The sequence below is a fragment of the Dipodomys merriami genome, unplaced genomic scaffold (assembly GCF_024711535.1).
Source record: "Dipodomys merriami isolate MVZ:Mamm:240054 unplaced genomic scaffold, mDipMer1.0.p SCAF_5, whole genome shotgun sequence".
In the NCBI taxonomy this organism is placed as follows: Eukaryota; Metazoa; Chordata; class Mammalia; order Rodentia; family Heteromyidae; genus Dipodomys; species Dipodomys merriami.
In genome coordinates this window covers 70,817,481-70,839,023 of record NW_027206068.1, presented here as the reverse complement: position 1 = coordinate 70,839,023, position 21,543 = coordinate 70,817,481, and the positions used below count along the sequence as shown (strand labels likewise).

The following is a 21,543-nucleotide window of genomic DNA, read 5'->3' as shown; positions in this document are numbered from 1 at the left end:
CAAATCTGTTTCCTGAGTACCTAGGATTTCAGGCATGAGCCACCAGCACCCAGCATTTCTTGATTTTTTTTTTTTTTTTTTGGTCGGTCATGGGGCTTGAACTCTGGGCAAGGCAGAGCAAGCATTTAAAATGAGATCTATATATAAAAACTCCAGAGTTCATGCCCTTCTGACTACATTTCTTTCTCTTTTGGTGGTTCAGTGTCTCTGAGACTCTTAATCTTCTGAAATACATGGGAAAATGGTTCCCTCATGGGTCTATTTGGTAAGATGCAAGGCTCCACATTTAGTGCCTACCACAGACAAAACAAGTGCAGCTACTACTATTGTCTTCTTCCTCCTTAGCTACCTCTCCTTTTCTTCTTAAACCACATTTTGATGGGAATACTTGCTTGTTTCATTTCTTCCTGCTTTCCTTTCTCCATCTGAGAAAACAGGATAGAGAAGGGCAGCAGAGGGCAGCCCCCAGCTCAGGGAGGGGGATAATTTTAGAAGAGAATCCCCTGGCAGAGGTAAGTGGGGGAAGGGAACAGAGCTGTGAAATTCAACCTGACACCCTACTCAAGGGCGGGTGGGAAGGACGTGGACTCTAGCTCAGACAGGCTTTGTAATTCCCAGCTCCTCGACCTTGCATAAGCTTTCCTATCCCTAAAAATGGGTACTCGTTTGCACTATTCAGTAACTTCTTAACCTTTCCTGGATTTTTGTGTCTCACCCTTTGAGATGATGTTTTACTCTGCAGTATACAACCAACTGCTTTTCATACTTTTTGCTCCTAATGTTCTTTCACGTCAAACTATTACCTGGTAATGTGTTTCAAGGCTTCAGTATCTTTTGCTCTTTTGTATACCTCAGCAACTTTCGCAGCTGTTTCCTACCCAATGTTGCTACACAATGTTCTACCACTTGCTAGACCATCTCTAGCCCAAGTGTCAGGCACTCACCTCTCTAGGAATGCACCAAGTACTCCTCAACAGTCCATTGATACCTGGCTTTTCTACTGTCCTAGAATTTTCTAGTTATCTGTCTACTCTAGAGAAATCTTAAATCTTGGACCAAGTTGCTAAATAAAATCCTATTATCCTTTCAACATCAGCTTCCTATTCGAACCCTATTACTCCAGCCCCCATCCTGTAATCAGATAAACCAGAACTATCACTGTTTGCTTAACTCTTCCATCTTACATGACCATGAGAAATTCCTGGGCTATGCCAACTAACATGTACAAAAAGAGTAATTAAAAAAAGTAAGGTTTTCAGCTCTAGGTGTGTTTTGTGAGGTGAGGAGAAATGGCCCAGTATTGGGGGTGGGGGAGAGACAGCTAAAGAAACTGAAAGATATAGGCTCCAGAAGATGAGTATCTATAGAAATTGACATCACACACATGTAACAAACATCAACATTTATTTGGCACCTGATGGCAATACAAAATCTTGGCAGTGGGAAGTGGAAAAGTTCTACCACTCAAATATGTCCATCCTGTACTGACTGACTGACCCAAAGGCAGGATGTGGCAGCAAGTCTCCAAACCACTCGGCGTAGAACAAACATTAATTGAGCACCTTGACTACTACTTTGGGCCTAGCATTTTGCTAGGCACCATGGGAGATGTGAAGGAAGTCGTCTCACAGATCATTTGTCTTCAAGGATCTAAAAATACCAGTAGATAAAAATAACCCAGAAAAACAGACTGAAAATACTAAACTGTGCATAATGTCAAACGAGAAATTCTGCCAAAAAGTAGGATTCTAGGAGGGGTTGGATACTTGCCTCCTTCTGTCATTCAACAAACATTTATTGAAGACCTAATAAGTGCTAGACTCTGGGTATATACTGATGAGTAAGAAATGCAGGGTTTGTCCCCTCTTTTGAGTTTACAGCCAAGAAGGAGAGGTAAAAATGAATAAGTCAAACAAGAAAACATATCATTACAGATTGCAGTGAAGTACAATGAAGGATTAATAAGATGCAGTAGTTATTAAATACAGACAGAATGGCCTGGGAAGGCCCCATCATACTTGAAGAATAAGATGCCACTCTTATTCAAGAGCATGGGATGGAAGCTAGGTACTGGTGACTCACTACTGTAACACTAGCTACTCAAGAGGCTGAGATGCAAAGGATCACAGTTCAAAGCTAGCTCATTCAGAAAGGCCCCCAACACTCTTATCTAACCAACATAAAGTAGTACAGTACCAGCTGCAAGCAAGCAAGCCAAGCAAGTGTGAGACCCTGAATTCAAGCCCCAGTACCAGCAAAAGGAAAAACAAAAGTGGTGGGATGGAGAACACAGAACATCTGAGCAATCAAGGAGGTCACTGGGGCTGGAGCACAGTGAGAAATCACCATTAAACGAGGTTCAAGGGGAAGTTAAGAACCAGATCAAATAAAGCAGAGCAGGGGGTATGGGTAGGTCTTATGAGATGTACAGGAGGTCAAAGGGTTCCAAGCAGTAAAGGATCTAATTTATACTTAAAAAACAAAAACTACTCTGTTGTGTGGAGAATAGACTACCAGAAGACAAGAATGGAAATAAATACAAAAGAAGGTCTTAAGAACAGGAAGTTTTCAAAGGCAGAGAGAAGGAAGTTTTTCGGTTGAAAGAGTAACATCTGTATGGTAATATATGCATTAAACAGAAATAGAGAGAGCTGAGGCCACACAAAATCAAAGGAGAGTCTGACAGAGAAGCAGAGGGCAAGAACAAGGAACTGTTACACCCGTGAGCAGCTAAAAGATCAAGTGCAGGAGTATGTCAGACAGAGTTGGTGCAGCAGTGAACAGGATGAGATGAAACAGGGAGCTAACAACTAGAAAGCTTATACAGAAAAATTCAGATATGAGGCACAGCTGATTGCATGGAAGTGACACCTCACAGGAAGGAAAAAGCAGACACTTCACAGGTGACAGTGGAAGGAGGTACACCACTCTTCCTGGACTTCTGCCGACACTCCTGAAAGCATAACAGCTCAGGGAAAGATCAACTAAGAAAGATCATTCTATTTCCAAATGCAAGGCATGCAGACCAGAGGCTCTGTTGAATGTCTGGGTGCTTGGAACTCAAAGGAGCACAGGTGTGTGTGTGGGGGGGTGTGTTTGAGATGCCTGTCTTTCTCCTGGGCCTGCAGTCCTGATGGGGAGGCACAGGGACCACCATCCTGCACCCCTAAAAGCAGGGCAAGGCTGTCACAATTGCCTCTTCAAGCCAAATGAAAATGTCTATAAACAAGGACACCTTCCACTCTCACCATGGTACAAAAGGGGCTGGACCATGAAAGCAGTAGATGATTGCTGAGGTGTCTGAACTGAAAGCAGTAACAAAGTGCTACCTAAAAGCCATGAGGACAGAATACCACAAACACCAGTGATCCACATGCCCTCTTCCATGACCACATTGTGTTCATATCACCTGCCAGGCCACAGACAAAACATTCCCAGCAACAAGTGCGGCCAGAGTTGCTGGCTCTACAAGGAGTCAGTGCCACCCAGGAGGGGCTGGTCTCGAGTCCAGATACCAAGGTGGAGATGATGGGCACAGGAAACAAGCCACATCCCTGAGGGGGCAGAATGGAAACCATTTGTCCTGAAGAAAAGGCTCTCTTGTGCCTTTGGTGGTCCAATGGCTCCCAACAGCATGAACAGGAAGGTGGCATCACGTGGGAGGGTGTCCTGGGAACAGGTAGAGGTGACGGCACAGAGTGCTACAATACTCAGACATCTCCTTGCATCGGTGGAACTCTGTGCCAGGGGCATAGCCTTCACGCTCCTTTATAAGCGCATTCACCTGGGAAGGCAGAACCAATGATCCAAAGTCTGAGACTGCTTTGTGCTTCCACGACACAACCCCACGGGGACGGTAAAAGGACCAGGAAACCAGTGCAAGGGAAGGGGGGTGAGGGAAGTTGCAAAGGCTCATGGAGGCAGCCCGGGCTGACCTACCTTAACCAGCATGTCAGCCACATGCATGTCACAAGCCCGCTCAGAGAACACCTGAGTGAGCGCCTCAATGTACCAGGAACCCCGTTTGGTGTTGCGCATGGCAGCAGTCCCTGCAACCAGATACGTGAGAGTCACAGCTGGACTTGTACTACACTTTGTGCCCTTCCCAATCAGCCTACCATGAAAAACTCGAGTCTACAAGAGTAGGATTTCCGGACTCAGGCTACCTTTGAGGCAGGCATAGCCACATATCATGTCTGAGCGTGTGGGCAGTCTCATCTTCAGCAACTCCTCTTTGCCTGCATCGCTCTCCTCACACCCAGGGGATCCTGCATGGTTCTTCCCATCTTGCTGGTCAACCCCTCGGTCAGTCTCATCTGCAGAAAGGCAGACAAAATGAACAAAGGTGTTATTTCCCCCCATGGATCATGGGCCTGTCACAGGCAAGCCCAAGTTCCTTTATAACCGTGACAGGGAAGAACCCGTTCCAGATGTTGACTCCAACCTATTGCTGATGGATTAAAACAAACCAACGAACAAAAATCCATGTATATTACTTTCCCAGCATGCATGGATCCATTCCTCAGAGGGCGCCTTTTGCAGACTAGGCACTGCACTCAAGCACATGCACACATACAAGGCCAGACCGTTTGCCATTCCAAGTAAGGCAGAAGGTATCAAATTAAGAAATCCTTGTAAGTGGAATTAAAATTATCTAAGAATAAAATGTACTTGTTCAGTTAGCAATTTATCTTAAGGTCACAGGGCTTTTTACTGCATTGTATAATGAAAAATTGATATTTAGTTTTATCACATAAGCAAAAACAAAACCAACAAAACAAAAATCTGTTCACTAAAAATCACAATCTCAAAATATCCTGTCAGCAAAAACAAATGGAGACCCCAAAACTGTAAAATTAAGCACAATCAGTGATTTCCAAGGTGTTTCAGATATTGTTATAGCATTTACTATTTGTTCATTAGTTTCGTAAGTTAAATAATCACAAACATTCAAGATTTAGAAGAAAAATTCAAAAAAGGAAGAACTTAAAATTGGGATAATTTGATTTTCTCCTCCAAGTTTAAAAAGAACTCCAAGTTGCTGTTTTATCTTGGGGTTAGGCAGAGGTCCTGTCTGTCTGTAGAAAAGGGAGACAGGAAAGACACACAGATCAATACACTAAGGGTAAGACTTTTTCAGTATTTCCTGCTTGATGCGATATTTTCAGGGTCTAGCAAAGAAGAGATATTTGAAGAACTGTGGTAAAATGGACAAAGATTCACTGGTTCAATAAAAATTCACCGAGCAACTTCCAGGTACCAGGCAGCATTCTCTAGTAAGACCTAGAGACAACAGTGAGGGAAAACAAAATCACTCCCCTTATTAAGTTTACATTCTAACAAGAGTCAACTAGGGCAAAGCTTTTATGGACATTAACTATTTTACCAAATATGGAAGGAAGACTAGTATGTTCAAATTTTCATAGGAACAACTAACTTCTGGCCATCCCTTACCATTACCATCTCTTCTCTCTCTAAGTACGTATCATCTCCTCCTGTCTGCCTCTATCTCTTGGGGTGGGAGGAGGTGCTTGAAACAGGGCCCTGTAATCTTGCTTGGCTTTCATTGGTAGAATGAATGGATTTATGATTTGTTTTGGTGCCAATCCTGGGGCTTGAACTCAGGGCCTGGACACTGTCCCTGAGCTACTTTTGCTCAAGGCTAGCATTCTACCACTTGAGCCATAGCTCCACTTCTGGATTTTTATTTATTTATTTTTAGTAGTTTAGTGGAGATGAGTCTCATAGACTTTCCTACCTGGGCTGGTTCTGAACCAGGATCTTTAGATCTCAGCCTCCTGAACAGCTAGGATTACAGGCATGAGCCACCATGCCTGGATATAATTTTTAGAGGAGTTGGAGAGGCAATGCAAAATATTTAATTATTCCAAAAAAGAAACCATTTCTCCCTGTTTAGATCCAATACTGCATCCACATCTGAGTTCAGAAGAAAATGGCCAGTAATGTTTTGTTTTGCTGGCAATGATTCCTAAAGTAGGCCAAGCTAAGCGAGCGTGTCCTCCAAGGGACAGGAGTCTGTCTCTTGCCTTGAAGGTGCATATTATTCAGTAAGTGCTACTGGGTCTTTCTTTACGATATCCCTTTTTCTGCTTTTTATTATTATTATAATTTTCTAGACAGATAAAATTGTCATCCATTCATTCAGTATTTATAAGTGCCATCATGTGTCGAGTAGTGCTCAGGGCCTGGGGAGACAATAACCAATGAAAAATTAACTTCCTTCCTAACCTCACATGCTCTTTTGTGAGTGCAACTCTGGACTGTGGTGACTTTTCTGGAAAAATTTATCACCTTATTTCCTACTTAAGCACCCAACAGTTCCGTACTATTATCTCTCAAGTCCAAAATCTCAGCTGTGTCTAAAGATTTGTAATTAGCTGCTCAACTTCCTATGATAAGCTACATTTCACTGTATACTTACACAGATGCTCAGCTTTTTAATTAGATCTGAGCATCAGGGGATATTATGCAATAGAGGGGATGCATCCTTTTATCTCTCGCCCTCTCTTCTTCTCGGTCTCCACCACCTGACCTCTGTGAGTCATACATACTGCAACTAAGTTTTATCCTAGCCACAACTAACCTCTCTTAAAATGACCTATTATGATGGCATATTCCTTTACATGTCCACATGTAATTTCATCCTTGCTTGAAAACTAGTCTTAACTGATCTCATGTGTACTTGCTTTTGTTTTCTGAAGAACTTGTAGGCACCTTAGGGACCATATTCTCTCTTGCTTTTGTAGGAGTAGCAGAAGTGTAGTGCAGTCTTAGTTACACTGCAGGACTTTAGTAGAAAAAAAAAACTTTACAGTGATATTAGATTAGGAAAACAATATTAAATACCATACAAGAGAGGAAACAAGGCACCTGCATGTTTGAATTAAGTACAGTTACCCACACCATAAGCCCTTTGAGGGCACTAATCACACTGAGCAGTCCCAGGTACCTTTCTCTGTGGATTTACCATCAGTCAGGTACCGGGCTAAGTAAGCTCTTAATCACCACAACTTTAAGATGAAAGTATAATGATATGAAATGTTCACATTTTATATGAAAGGAACTGAGGTGGAGGGATGAGAAGTAGCTTCTCCAATCCATATAATTACTAAGTAGCAGAGTGAGAATTTGACTCCAAATTTAGAACTCTTAATTACTACTGTTTTCCTCCAGGATGAGAAGGAGGCCTGTGTGTCTTCTAAGACTTGTCACAGAGGCTTGGCTCTTAAAGGGGTAGAAGAGACTACATGCAAGAAAGAAGAGGGACAGAGGCAGCTCAGGAAAGAGTCCATGACATGGATTCTGTACAGCTATCCTGCATGGCCCATGAATGATGAAGGAAGAAGGCAAGAATGGAAGCATGGGTGGACACACAAGTACAAGGAGGAAGTAGAAAGGGTAGAAAGGGACAGAGAGGGGAAAAAGGAAAGAAAGTAAGAAAGAGGAAAAAGACAAGCAGAAAATCCTTAATCAGGATGAGTTACAATAAAAAAGAGTATGTTACAGTTACAAAGCAGGGAAAAAGAGTCCATTTTCTCAGAAGAAAAGGTAGACATTGACAGGAGATCCTGAAAACAGGATATGGTGGTGCACAGAGATTGACCAGCCTGAGCCATGGGCTGCCCAAGTCCCCGCACACCCCATGCATTGGGAGACACTTACAGAGCAAGAGAGGCGGTGGCAGCAGTGAACAGAAGGAGGTGCCCAAGGGATCCAATAGCACCTGAGAGGAGCAAACAGGAAAGTGAGAGCTGGTGGGAGGCTGCCCAGGAGCCACCGCCCAGGTGCTGGCCTGCCAGGCACTCACCTCCACGGCAGGCCTGGATGAAGAACATTTTTGGCTTGTTCTGTAGGCCTGGACAGTTGGCATTGTCAAAGAGCCGAAAAACCTCCTGGAGCTGCCAGAGAGATAAGGGAGAAGGAGGTTAGGCAGCCAGCCGCTATCATTAGAAAAACATCAGTGGGAGATGAGGCAGCCCAGTGCCTACAGTCAGCCTGTGCAACATGAAACGCACCTGGAGCAATTTGCCGTCCACACCATAGATGCTGCCTTCCACACCATGAGAGAGGAGTGCCACGATGCAGGAGTCTGTGACCCGGTGTTCAGGTAACTGTGCGAAACTCTGGAGTTTCTCTTGCATTTCCTACAAGACAAACACCTTTCAGGATAGCTCATGATAGTCGGAGCCAAGACAAGCACCCATCTCCAGTTTTCTGTTTAAAATTCCAAGCTACAAAATGAATCCCAGTAAGCCAAAACAGTAAATGCAGTCCCATTCAATGTATATAATGTAAGAACTGAACTACGTAACTTGACAGTAGGGACAGGATGAGGAAAGACGGGAGAGAACGATGGTAGGTAGGGGTGACTTTGATTAAGGTCTCTTGTACTCATAATTTGATTTATGGAACTGAAACTTGTGTAAGTATTTAATGAAAAAAACACTTTTAAAAGCCTAAGCTATTAGAAGATAAAATGTATTTTGTATATTCCTGTGGCCAGTAATATGAAGTCAGAGACCTACTAAGAAGCTTAAAGAACCCTATGCACTCATCAAAAAAATGCACGTGACTTCTGCCACAAAATTATGAACACAAGTTTGCAGACTCACTGAGACAGTAACTGTTAAATTGAAGCGAGTTACTAGCAAAGAAGCTATGTGAGCTAATCAATTTATATTCATTTCCTGATCAAACAGAACAAATGGCCTCATATAGAAATGATACAGTAATGACCATCTCTATTCAGCTACAGGAAAATAAACTACTCTGTAGCAGAGGGTATCAGTGTCATAGTAATGAGCAGCGACATTGTCTGGTGTTTTCTTTCAGGGATCATAGATATCCATCAGACAATGACCATTTCTGTATAAAATGCTTTGTGTGAGTAAGCATGAATGATTTCACCCATGGGTCAGACCCATCTGGGTTTAATCTCTGGGCTCATAAGGTAGAACAGATATAGTCCTTCAAAACTCCAAGTTTCACTTTGTCAGAAAATTATTACAATTCAATTTGTTCTTAGTCTGTGAGAAGAATGAGACAATATCGAATGGTATCACTTTTTACTGCACAAATGTATCATTATTATGAGCATGTCTAATAGAGGAACAATGCCTTTTTAAAAAAAGAAACATACTGCTGCTCAACCTGGGCATCCAACTTAAGAATTTTATTTGGCTTCTAAGTTACCTTATACTTGCACCAGTAATTTAAGCATTCAGTTCTTCTATCAGAAAGTTATGATACCTAACAGTATAATAACTTTTAAACCTATGCCTCCTCAGCATTACAAGATATCCAAGTCTCTCACCTGAGATGAAACACAGAGGAACCAGTTCATTTTGTTTTGACCTTGAAGGACACATAAGAAGGATAAGCATCCACAGTTCCAGCACGTGTGTACTTCACATTATGAAGCACACTTGTGTGATACATTCAGAGCAGAAAGCAGCCACCGCAGCACTACCTAGGAACTTAGGACAAATGCCAAATACTGGACATGGCAAACTGTTTTAATAAGTCCTCCAGATGACTCTGGTATCTTAGAGATAAGTCCCACTAACCTACATATTTGGTATATGATTAAAATATTTATAAATTAGCTCAAGTGGTAGAGCACTAGTCTTGAGCTGAAGAGCTGAGGGACAGCACCTGGGCCTAGAGTTCAGGCCCCATGACAGACAAAAATAAATACTTATAAATATTTGGAAGATTGCAATGGAAATGGAGCAATTGATATTGGAAATATATGTATACTTTCTGGGCTAACAGAAGCCAATCATAATCATTTATTTATTAAAAAAACATATATTTCATGGGACTATATGGTTGTGGATGTTCTTATGGAGTTGGCCATGAAAATAGATGATAAAGAAATTAATTTTGCCTAAATTAATTTTGCAATAGAAATTACAAATTTGGTCACCTGTATTTTTGAACTCTGAGATTATTAGGTCAGGAGACAGAAAACAACAAAGTGCAGGACAAGAATGCATACACATTGTAATTGAGCTTAGTAAGAATAAACTATTTAACAAATGCAGATCATTATTATTTGAGGGATCTTCCCACACATAATATAGCTTTAAAAAATGGTATAGTTCAAGTGATATAGTGCCTGCTTTAGCACATATAAGGCCCAGGGTTCAATCCCATGAAAAATTGGGAAGGGGACGAGAGTGGGGTGGGGGTAGGGGGAGAGGGAGGAGGGGGATAAAGAAAGGAGGACCCACAAATTTATTTCTGATAAAATTAAATACACAGTTCTTATATTATTCTCATGTGTGCTGTGAGACACATGAGAATAACCTGTGAACCTCAGAAATTAGTGGCAAAATTGTATGAGTGGCTGCACTTCCTGGAGATGACCCATAGCTTACCTTTACATTTTCACTGCAGTTGATGACACAAATACAAGTGAAATAACTAACATCTGATAAAAAGAATGTGCTGCTTTAGAAATGGAGATTTATGTTCTAATAACCTCCTGAGGTAGACACACCAGAATTTAATGTCCAAGAGAAACACTGAAAAAAAAAAACAAAACTGTTTTGTTGGCCAGCAACAAACCAGTGTTCCCTTTTTAGCACCATCAAGGGTTAAGGACTATTTTCTATTTTTATATAAGACATTAAAATTTGTGGTTCTGTTTTTTGGTTTTGCTCACCAAATTATTATTGAATAGCTTCTAGAGAGGGTCACCAGAGAAGAGCAGTGTACAGGTGCCCAATGTGTCACATTGTGGCATCTACTGCAATTATCTGGCTTGTGACATTTCACCTATGCTCTATTCCCCTAGCCTTGCATGCCTTCACCAAATCCTCTGCTTTAGAGCCTCTGTAAGTTCCTCCTACTCCACTCCTTCCGATCACATCTACCCAGGGAGTTCTAGCTCCTGCAGAAGACTTTGATTTTGTTTGGTCCTTAGGAATATAGGACAAAGTTCCTCTTCTGTTGATGTAAAAGCTTATTCCTTCATCTATCTGAAGTCCCTTGAAATCAATGTCTACATATAAAAAAAAAATTGGCAGCTAATCTGGTTATCTGTTGTAAAGTACTTAAATTTTAACTTTACTGTAGTTCCAGTTACAGAATGACATACCAGAGTATGAGATTCAATAGGCCCTTGTATCTGCCTCAGACTTACTATAGATGGAAATAGCACTTATGAAGTTGCTTTACAGACTCACCAAATCAACTGAATGTTTAAACAAAGTCAGAAGTATATAGCTGATTTGGTGACTCAGTATTGTACCTTTAAGTCTCAGGTATATAAGATTTCTTTTTGACTAAGTAACAGTTTAGAAAACCATGCCCTAATAAATTCCCAGTGAAAGGAATGGCTAGACCAAAACTTCTGGAAAAAAATATATAGCCACATTTTGTTGGGGTAACAGTATTGTAGCAGTGGAAGTGGGCAGGCTACCCCTTTCCCTTTTGCCCAGCAGACCTCTCTGAGCAGCATGTAACCTACTTCAATTCTTCAGCAATGGCTGGAAATGGAACAAGCGTGGATTTACTACCTTGAATGGGCTATTACCAACAAACAGGAAAAAAAAAATCCTAGGATATAAAGGACAGCGCTAGGCAAACACTGATGCTATACCATTTGTACAGCAAATGTTCAACTATTTCCACAGAAGCAAGACAGTTGAGATATAAATGAAGACCACAAAACAAATGCTGAACACAAAACAAGGACCACAACCATTTCCAACCCCAAAAGGTCAAAGTAAACCTAGAATTTTAATTTCACCACTGATAACACTAAGACAAGTTTAAATAGGCATTATAATGGGCCCAAAATAGTACTAATAAATTTGCAAATAGGCTACAGTCAGCTTCAAAACAGAAATACTAAAGATAAGAGTGGAAGTACAACAGAGCTGTAATAAAAAAAAAATCCATAAGGAAATACTCAGTAACTTATCATTTGAGAATCTAATGCAGAAATGATCTACTTTAAAATAGGACTTGTAGCCATGAGAAAGGTACACAGTTTATTGTCATGAAATAGTACTTACAAGAATAATTTTAGCAAATTTTCTTTTCAAGAATTGTATCTGCTCAAGTCATCAGTTAAACATTAGTTGGTCACCTAAGTGACGATACTAGCTAGGAAGTAAATGTCCTGAGCAGTCCTGGTTTATAAATATCTTTTCTGAGTTGGTTAGGGTAAATCTCAGTGTCTCATCACTTCCTGAGTGACTGAGAATCAAGTTTCTGAACATGTAAAAGAACCTAACCCAGGACTATTATTACTCTATGAAAGCACTGCTAGTCTGAGATGTCAGTGTTGAAACAGCTGGTGGGGCGCTATCATTTTTACTAGATTGCAAGGAGGGAAATATAACAGAGCAAGCAAGAGCATATAATGAGCAACCAACTTGTAAGACACATCCAGGAAGCATGGGAACAGAAGAATCTGGCCTCAAATGAGAGCTCAGTCCTTTACCTATCAGCCTTTCCAACCCTTAAGTACCTGCGCAGTCTGGTCATGCAAAACATGGACGCTGAAGCCCAAATGCTTGAAGAGGTTGACTAAAGTACTGTGGTCCACATCTCCTCCAGAGCGAAATTCCAAATCTTTCTCTCCAGTGAAGTGTACATTGCTTAGCACCAGTGCCAGGCCACGGGGTCGGGATTGTAATCTGTAGGCCTAAAGGAAAGAAGGCAGGTTAGATCAAGAGCTTCTTGATGTCAGAAACTATGATTCCCCTGCTAGATTAGGCATTTCTTCTTCTTTATTTTTTCTTGCCAGTCCTAGGGTTTAAACTCAGGGCCTGGGCACTGTCTCTGAGCTTCTTTTGCTCAAGGCTAACACTCCACACTTAGGCCACAGTACTACTTCTGGCTTTTTCTGTTTATGTGGTACTGAGGAACTCAACCCAGGGCTTCATGCATTCTGGGCAAGCACTCTACCACTAAGCCACATTAGGCTTTTTTTTTTTTTTTTTGGTCAGTCATGGGGCTTGAACTCTGGGCCTGAGCGCTGTCCCTCAGCTCTTCAGCTCACGGTTAGCACTCTACCACTTGAGCCACAGCACCACTTCCAGGCATTTCTTTAAAAGCAAAACAAACAATAACCCCCCCCCCCCCGAAAACAGAGAAATTTTCCCAGATAGCATTCTCTCAACAATGACATTCTGAATAATAAAGGGGTAAAGAACCATACATGCAAACTAGGATCAGATGCTCTGGAAAAATATCTCATTGCCCAACTCTCTTCCTTCTGTTGTTATACAAGACTTACCAGCTGGTGGTGTTTCTGATAAAATTCTGGAGTACAAGGCTTCACCTGAAGGCAGGGCGGACCATCTCCATTATCTAGGGAGTGTTCCACAGTATCTACGGTATAGGTAGAGAAGCAAATACCTAGTATACATTTAGACATTAATCCTAGTACATCACAATTGTATAGACAACTCTCTGAACTGATGTTTTGTAAGCCCTCCCCAACCCCATCTGTAAGCTTCATGAGGTTATAGACTCTTGTTAGCTTTAGCTCACAATTAGGATCTCTTTACTTGGCTTCTCTGCATGTAGTAGGTGACCAACTTCCTGAATGACTGAAAGAGCTATTTCAGAAAATCCAGGTAATACAGACAGGCTGGTGGCCTCAAATAGTCTTTTTTCATTGAACTTTAAAGAAAAGACTGTTCAATCATGTGTAGGAATTTCCTACCTCTATATATTGCTCAAAGGACCTTGAAGAATATTATCTGTGACAGAAGGAAAATGGGCCCAAATAATGTCCCCTAGCTCCTAACAAATTCACTGAGAGATCTGTTCCCAAAATGAAATATCTCATCCTATGGGAAAAGCTAGTAACAGTCAAAAACAGTTAAGTCAATCTGTGAGACCTCCTTTACCCCATCAATTCTCACCTGTAGACAGGCGGAGCTGCTTGTGAGGGGGATGGGACTCACACACTGGGAAAGGGAGACTCACATCATAGTCACAGCTCAACTGTAAGAAATTGGGATGCAGCATGAAGACCTTAGGGAGATGGTCTAATACAAATAAAACAAAACCTAGTCTCCCCAACCTTAGCCCCTCCAAAACAAAACCCTTTTCTAGCCACAGTCTTCCCAAGATAACACATATCTATGGCTCCGTACCGGTGGGAGTACATGCTGAAGATCAGAGAGGGTTGTGAGCAACAGATCTTCCAGGTGACCCTGCTTGGTCTCCCTCAGCGCCTTACAGAAGGCATCAAAAGCCTGGGGCCCCCTCTTGGGAAGTAAGTTAAGGAGTTCCACGTTCTGGCTGAAACTGCCCACTTTGGCCTAAGACACAGGAATAAAACAGAAGATCATATTTACTTATCTAGTTATAATCCTATAATTCCACACGTACTTTCTAACTAGGGAACCACACCCATCTTAACTCCTTGTTCGGGGGAAAGGATTTACAGGTGCTGTCCTCCCAGTTCATCTGGAACTACATACATTTTCTATCAAACTCCCTAGTGTTAGAAGGGCATTTCCATTTTCATAGTAAAACACTGAATCTGTTTCATACTCCATCATGTGCTCTTCCACCCCTAAGGCTCATTTCTCTTCTTTGCTCTTTTCTTTCACCTCGATACCTGGATGAGCTCTCTCATTTCCAAAGTGATGATGTCCTTCTCCAGAAGATGTTCCAACAGTTCACTCAGCAACAGTTGTTTGGCCAGCACCACTCGGTTCTTTTTCAGAGTTTCCTGATGATCAGGATGCATACCACACACTCCCATTATCCTACACACAGGACATAAATAGAAAGGCCATGCAGTACAAGGCTTGATATAGAATACCAAAGAGATATAAGAAAGAACAACACAAAGAATAGGAGTTATTCCCAAGATCAGGTACATTTATTGAGTCCAATTAAAATTAAGATGTAGTAAGGAGTAACACACTGACATAGGGAAATAATGTGTAATTCTTATCAAGTATGTTTAACTACGACCAGATGGGGTGGTGTGATTTAAAGAAGGAAATGTCTATTTTGCTTAGAATAATATACACAACCAGATATATATTAAAGAAAAAGAATATTCCTTTGAGATACCAATTTCAATTAAAACTAATTTTAGAAAACATTTCATATTATTTAAATAATCTAAAATTAATTTAAGCTTAACATAATCTTAGGTGAGGAATAAAATGATTTAATACAATAGCAATAAGTAAAGCCAAATGGCCTGTTTTAACAGACATATACTCTTAATGCTTAAATCCCTCAGAGAAAAACACTAGAAAGATATAAGTAGAAAGCATGATTTTAAAAAACACAGTAGGAACATATCAATGATGAATACAATCAGTGAAACTTGAAATCACAGAGTTAGTGCAAGTAACGGTTAAATTTTGGTAATTTAGTTACCTAAGTACAGACAGTTTTATTTCAAAATTCCTTGGTTTACCTATATGGTTGCAAAGACCAACTTCTGTTTATGTACTAAGAAAACCCATATTCAATACACACCATCTATTCAATTAACATACACATAGATTTAGAGCTCTTCGGTTTCCTTAGTTTTCAAATACATGACTACATTCAAGGCCTGGTGTCCATGTGAGAAAGATATGGTAGGTTCCGTTTATAACTTTAAACCTGTCTTTAAATGCATCTTGAGTTCAAAGGTAATAAAATGTGGAAGAAAAACATGTATTTTCAAATCAGTGAAATACTGATGCACCTGGCTTATACATTTACTCTGAAAAGCAGGACCTGGTAGAAACTTAAGAGACCCAGGAAGGCAGAAAAGTGGGATCCTAAAGCAGAGGTGTTCAAAATACTGTCATTCTCAAGCCTTCACTAAATCTGCTGCAACAAAATCTACACAAATCAGACCCCCCTTTAAGAACACCTTAAGGAACTGGAGCTGTGGCTCAAGTGGTAGAATGCCAGACTTGAATGAAAAAGCCAAGGGAGAGCCTGAGGTCCTGAGTTCAAGCCCCAGTTTCACCAAAACAACAAGACACTAAAACAGTAACAGTAACCCATAGAAATTTTAGTACACCAATGATAGTACTGGTTGCTGGGTATTTCCTTAGGGCACATAAGGAATGGTGAATTCTTTCAGTTTACCGGTAACATCAACTCCTTAAAACTGTTTTCCCTTAGTTTTTGTGCACCACTCTCCTTAGGTACTCTCTATTTCATACACGTCAGAGGAACTTGGGTCTGTGTAATCCTGATTCTGTACCAGGGCTCCCCCTGCAAACAGCTTCTGCCCTCAGCAATCTCATCCAGACTCACTCACTCAGTGACTCTCAATTCCAAACTCTTTTAAGTTCTGGGCCTGAATTTTCCCCCAACAATTCACTAGTTTCTATGTGATGCACCATTTACACTGCCCTCTTACTCCTTCCTCTATTTCATACATATGGTGTTTTTTTTTTTTAATCATCTTTAAGTAGGTGTACAAAGGGGTTTCAATTCAACCTGGCAGTGTGTGAGTTCAAGGCATCTCAGTCAATGTCGTCCCTGTTATCATTCTTTCCGGTTCCCATCAACTTTCCTAGTTCTACCCGAGGAGACTCTTGTCAACTTTTCAGTCACCTTGCATTTGGGATCCCATAGCAAGGGGAAGGGAGTTCTCAAAGTTTCTGATCCTGTGTCCTTCTGAAGGTCTCCGTTCCAGGACCCATTAATGTGTCCTCTCGGATGCTGTCTATTCAGGAGATGGCAGGGGCCAAGTGATACAACCCGAGACCCAGAATCCTCCTAGGCCCCCTCTCTCCAGGGCTCAAATTCCCAGAGCATGCAATGCTTTCATTCATATATATATATATATTATATATATAATATACATATATATACATTCATATATATATATATACATATATATGCAGAGAGAGAGAGAGAGAGTGTGTGTGTGTCATTGACGGGGAAATCCGTGCGGGAGATGACAGTCATCAAATCAAATGAACACCCAGACCAGGTCTGCAGAAGGTCTAGTCGGTTTTCGAGGAGAGAAACTATAGCTCCTCAGGTTCAGGACTCGAGAAACAGATGGGGCATGTTTAAAAAAGAAAAGAGAGAAGGGGAGGGGAGGGGGCCGGGGGGAAGGGGAGGGGGAGGGGGGGCCGGGACTCAGCTAGTGCGACCCTCGAGCAGAAGCTAAACAAAGGGAGGCCGGGGCGGGCTCTGCCCAGGGGCGGAGACCAGGAGGCCCGCCCGCCGCCCGCCGCCCGCCGCCCGCCGCCCGAGCGGGGCGAGCCTGGGCGCCACCCGCGCGTCCGCGGGTCCGCGGGTCCGCTCCCGGCCCCCACCCTCGGCAGGAAGCGGCCGCTGGCGGCGGCTCCGAGGGCCGGGGCCGACTGGGCTGCGCGTCGGCGACCGCGGCCTGCTCCCGCGGGCCCCACTAAAGCCCTCTGGGTCTATTTCCCCTCTCACCTGCCCCTCCTGTCAGCCGCCATAAGCCCCTTCTGCTGCAGGACAGGTCGGGAGCCCGCGCGCGGCGCCGCCATTCCCCGCTTTTCCCAGCTTGGGAGCGAACCGCCCACAAACTAAACAAACCCGAGGCCGCGGCCTCCTCCGCGTCCCCACCCCGCCTCCCGACGTCCGCCGCGCACGCGTCCAACCATCCGGACGCCAGGCAGGCCTTCCCGCCCCTGCCGTGCGCAAGCGCAGAACGCTCTCTGGGAACCAGCGTTGTCCAATGTGGTCCGAAAAGGCGGAGGACGGAACGGGAAGGGGCGGGAAAAGAGAAGACTTGGGAATCCGATTGGCTGACGATTCCCGCGGAAATTGCAGCCTCCGCCCCTTCGGGCATCTCCCTCTCTTCCCGCCACGCCTATTGTGATAAGTGCTCTGGATCCCGGGAGGCTGGTGTTTGTCGGGGTTTCGAGCACGGATCGGTGCTCTTGCAGACTTTCTCGGGGCTCTCTTGGTCGCATTCGGTCCTCCCCTGCCCATAGGCACAACTGGCCCTCGAAGTCCATCCCTTCCCAGCCGTTGGCCCAAGACGGGGGTTGAGAGCAGCGTGGGTGGCATGGTTTGCGTTTTCACCTTGTATTGAAAGGACAGTAGGCTGTGCATGGGGTTAGTTTATGGGATTTATCAGCAGCGTGTCCTTATGCAGGTTTTCCACCCCTCTGACAGGCAGGCTAAAAGAGACCCAGCTTCTGGAACAGATGTAACACGCTGTCTGTCACTCCTAGGCTGCTCCAGTCCTTCTCTAGCTTCTCTGGATTGCCTCACCTCTGACAGTAGAAATACTGGACATTGGGTGGTAGGACATCAGATGCTGCCAGAAGATTTAAATTGTGCCAACAACATCTCCACTGGCGAGGGATAAACCGTAGCTTGCCTTTGCTCAGGCTTCAAAACCCCATTTGTGATGTCCAGACAGAAACTGTTCCTGACATAGTAGGCACTAGGAAATGCTGAGCAAATGAGATTGAGTCTGGGCTGGGGAAAAATAGATATGTCCGTAGATTCACCTAGGGGATTGTCCAGTTGTCTTCATAGAAAACATTATCATCATCATCCGGGTGAGCAAAGCAGACATCATAGGCAGGGGGTGGAGTATGAGGTTCCGTGGTGGGGGTCACCCTCAAGCTTTGCAGGTCAGGAGCGGTGGACACAACTCGTGGTCCTCGCAGTCGGAGGCTGATAAGAGCATTCCCAGGGCTTCTGGCCGGCGTCATAGTTCCCTCTGAGCCCACTCGCCTTTCCAGTCGGCCTGTCCTAGACCTGTCTGGTTGGTTAGGCTGTCCTCCATCAACTCCTGGGATGATTACAACACTGCTGTAAGGAGGTGGTTGATCCAACGGTTGGGGCTGGTCCTGTGATTCCAACACCACCACTGCCTCTTCATAGGTTGGTACCTCAAAAGCTGCGTTGTCTCTGAGGGAGGAGAAATAAGGTTGCTAGTGGCTGGCTGAAAGGAGCCCCTTTTGCTTTTCCTGTTTGCTAGTCACAGAAGACCACTCTGCTGATCCCTGACCCCTGTTGTCACTGATACCAGTGACAGAGGAAAGTTGTCTGTGCCTCAGAAACTAAAAAGATAGAGGGAGCCAGGGCTCAAAGTACGTTCCTGACATCCATTTGGCCCCTTAAACTCACCGTGCGTTGCCTGAAGACCCCGGGCTCTCTGTCTGCATAGACTGTACTGATCTTTGCATTGACTGGAACCCCCATTCCAGGCAACAGGCCAGAAGACAAGCAAAGAAGCAGCAGCCAGCCAGGCTGAGAAAGAAATATGCAGCAGGGGCGACTTTTGGCCACGAACCCAGCAAAACCAGCCCCACGAGGAGGGAGGCACTGCTCAGGAAGAGAAATGGTTTCTTCAGTCTCCCCCACAACTGGCTTGGCACCATGGCCCCTTCCCAGGGCACCTGCAAAAAGACACACAGTTGTGTGTAAACCAGCCCTTGGCCTCATGGTTGGGTCAGACACCAAGACCAGCATAGCAGACTCCTCTGTTTCGGCTGCACGATCTTTAATTTCAAATCCAACAAGGGTCTCCTTCAGTTCCATAATTCTGTATAGGTTATTTGGAAAAGCATGGGAACCAGGCCAGAGGTTCTGATTCCCAGCCCTTGCATGGTTTACCATGTGATGGTCTGTCTGTCTGCCTTCTTATGGCTCCTTATGGCCTCCCTTCCAGCTTCTTTCTACACTATGCAGGATCCAGTGACAGCCACCCTACCTGTAGCCTCAGGATATACATATAGCATCTTTGGAATCCAGGTAATAGGGCAGGCCCTGCCCTTTTCTCTATTACTTCTCTAGAAGGACTTCTACCCCCGGCCTCCCCAGTCTAGAGGCCCTCTGCCTGATCTTTTTGGAGAGAGACGCGGAGAGGGTGTATCACTTACCCTTGCCCCAGTCTTCTGATCTCCCCCACCATCCAGTCAGACAGTGCTTTGGTTGGAAGGAGAAAGTGTACTTCGATGCAACAAAGCCACGGAAAAATTCAGTAAGAAAAATTCAGGCCTGGTGTTCTGGCCCTCAGGACTTTCCCATCTCTTCTACACCCCCTCGCATCTTACAGACACACCCCAGCACCCATCCGCCCAATTCACTAGCCTCAGATTTCAAGTTTCCTGCCAGGAATCAGCCCAAGGTCTGGGGAGGAGAATGGAGGCAGAAGAGGCCTTGTCTTCTCTCCCAAACAGAGCAACTCTTAGACAGCCCCAATCCCCAACCAGCCTTTCAGTAGTTCCCTGAGCCCTGAGTACTAAGAGGCCCCACTGCTGGGATGTCTCCAGCCTCTGATCATGGCCCCAGCAGTTAATGCTCACCTTTCTCCCCGGTGTCGAGCAGAAACCAGGTCAGCCAGCAGGAGAGCAGGGGGAGGAGGCGGAGCCCAATGGTCCCACCCTCTCTTCTGCCCCAATCCCTTCTTCCTGTCCAGTCTTCTTCCTCCCTCCCCCTTTCTTTTCAAGGCTGGATCTGCCACTGCACCTTGATTTCTACTCCACCCAACCTCATAAGGAGGCTCCCCCCAACTTCCATGATCTTTGTACTTAGGACCCAAGTGAGAAGTAACCTTTCACGCCCCCCTCTCAGTGTACCTTGCAATCACAGCCATCTGCCTAAATACTTTATTTCCTGCCTGTATCAACCAGGTGACTGGGAGCAGAGGTGAAGCTTACTGAATCTCTGTTGATCACACTCTGCTTCTGTGTTTTGCACACGATGAACTATGCTGTGGCCATAATGTGCCCTGTGTCTGCTGCTGCTCCATGGATTCCTTGTGTGTGTGTGTGTGTGTGTGTGTGTGTGTGTGTGTGTGTGTGTGTGTGTGTGTGTGTGTGTGTGTGTGCGCTTCTTGGTTGGGTTAACTAGGTTCTTCAAAATCTACCTTCCCACCAAGCCATAACTGCTTCAGTGTCTATTGTGCAACCACAGCAATCCTTCCTTCCTCTGTTCCTGCCTTTTCCAGTGCATTCTACTTTACTGTCTACTTACTTTTCTTCCACTTAGAGTTTCTCTAGGGAAGTGACAAATGCCAGTCATCTCTGAAATGAACATGGCTCTTGACACTGGTGGGCACTGCTCAGTAGAACAGATTCTCTCACTAGAAGTCACAGATGGGTCACTATGCCTGACGATCCAGGAGCCACTGTAGTTGTGGGCCAGGCAACATGTATGTAAGGGAGTTGTGGGGAGATGGTGAGGGGTGGTGCCCTTGAGCCAAACTTGGCTCTGTTCCTTCAGAGTATCAACAGTGACACACCAATGGGAACTGTAGACAATGAGGCACAAATATAAACTGGGAACCTTAGGGACAGTTGTGAGGGGGCTAGGCAGGGTTGTTGTAGCAGCATGTGTGGGGTGGTGGTGAAATTTCATTATGTTCTTCAGTCCCAGATTGCTTTGGATATAAGGAAGAGACACATAAGGCCATAGTGTCTACATGAAGTGTATGTTATACAAAGTAGAAATGGGGGTGGGGGATGGGAAGAGGGCTGGTTATTTTCTTCACACAAAATAAAATCTTCATCTTCATCATCATCATCATCATCATCATTTGGATATAGAGCAAGCTATATAGCTAAGAATGACTTCAAACTT

At 43.9% G+C, this 21,543-nt stretch overlaps 2 protein-coding genes across 4 annotated transcripts; both read right to left on the bottom strand.

Moving 5' to 3' along the window:
* Positions 1 to 1,387: 1,387 nt before the first annotated feature.
* On the bottom strand, positions 1,388 to 17,494 carry Casp2 (caspase 2). 3 transcript variants are annotated; one of them, XM_069996939.1, is made up of 11 exons: positions 17,413 to 17,494; positions 14,615 to 14,765; positions 14,145 to 14,312; positions 13,911 to 13,992; positions 13,277 to 13,371; positions 12,506 to 12,682; positions 8,037 to 8,165; positions 7,829 to 7,919; positions 4,167 to 4,316; positions 3,940 to 4,049; positions 1,388 to 3,784 (listed from the first exon to the last, which is right to left on the bottom strand). In XM_069996939.1, the coding sequence occupies exons 1-11, from the start codon at positions 17,484 to 17,486 to the stop codon at positions 3,653 to 3,655; spliced, it is 1,359 nt and encodes a 452-aa protein (XP_069853040.1). In that variant the 5' UTR covers positions 17,487 to 17,494; the 3' UTR covers positions 1,388 to 3,652. The 3 variants fall into 3 exon arrangements, 2 of the variants coding, with proteins under 2 accessions (XP_069853040.1, XP_069853041.1); XR_011366966.1 differs by lacking the exon at positions 1,388 to 3,784 and adding an exon at positions 7,684 to 7,744 and having other exon boundaries at positions 3,938 to 4,049; XM_069996940.1 differs by lacking the exons at positions 1,388 to 3,784; positions 3,940 to 4,049; positions 4,167 to 4,316 and adding an exon at positions 7,680 to 7,744.
* A 961-nt stretch (positions 17,495 to 18,455) lies between these two features.
* Tmem139 (transmembrane protein 139) lies at positions 18,456 to 20,237 on the bottom strand. The gene is made up of 3 exons (XM_069996941.1): positions 19,842 to 20,237; positions 19,087 to 19,358; positions 18,456 to 18,867 (listed from the first exon to the last, which is right to left on the bottom strand). Exons 2-3 carry the CDS (start codon positions 19,338 to 19,340, stop codon positions 18,462 to 18,464), a joined length of 660 nt encoding a protein of 219 aa, XP_069853042.1. The 5' UTR covers positions 19,341 to 19,358; positions 19,842 to 20,237; the 3' UTR covers positions 18,456 to 18,461.
* Between the last annotated feature and the right edge of the window lie 1,306 nt (positions 20,238 to 21,543).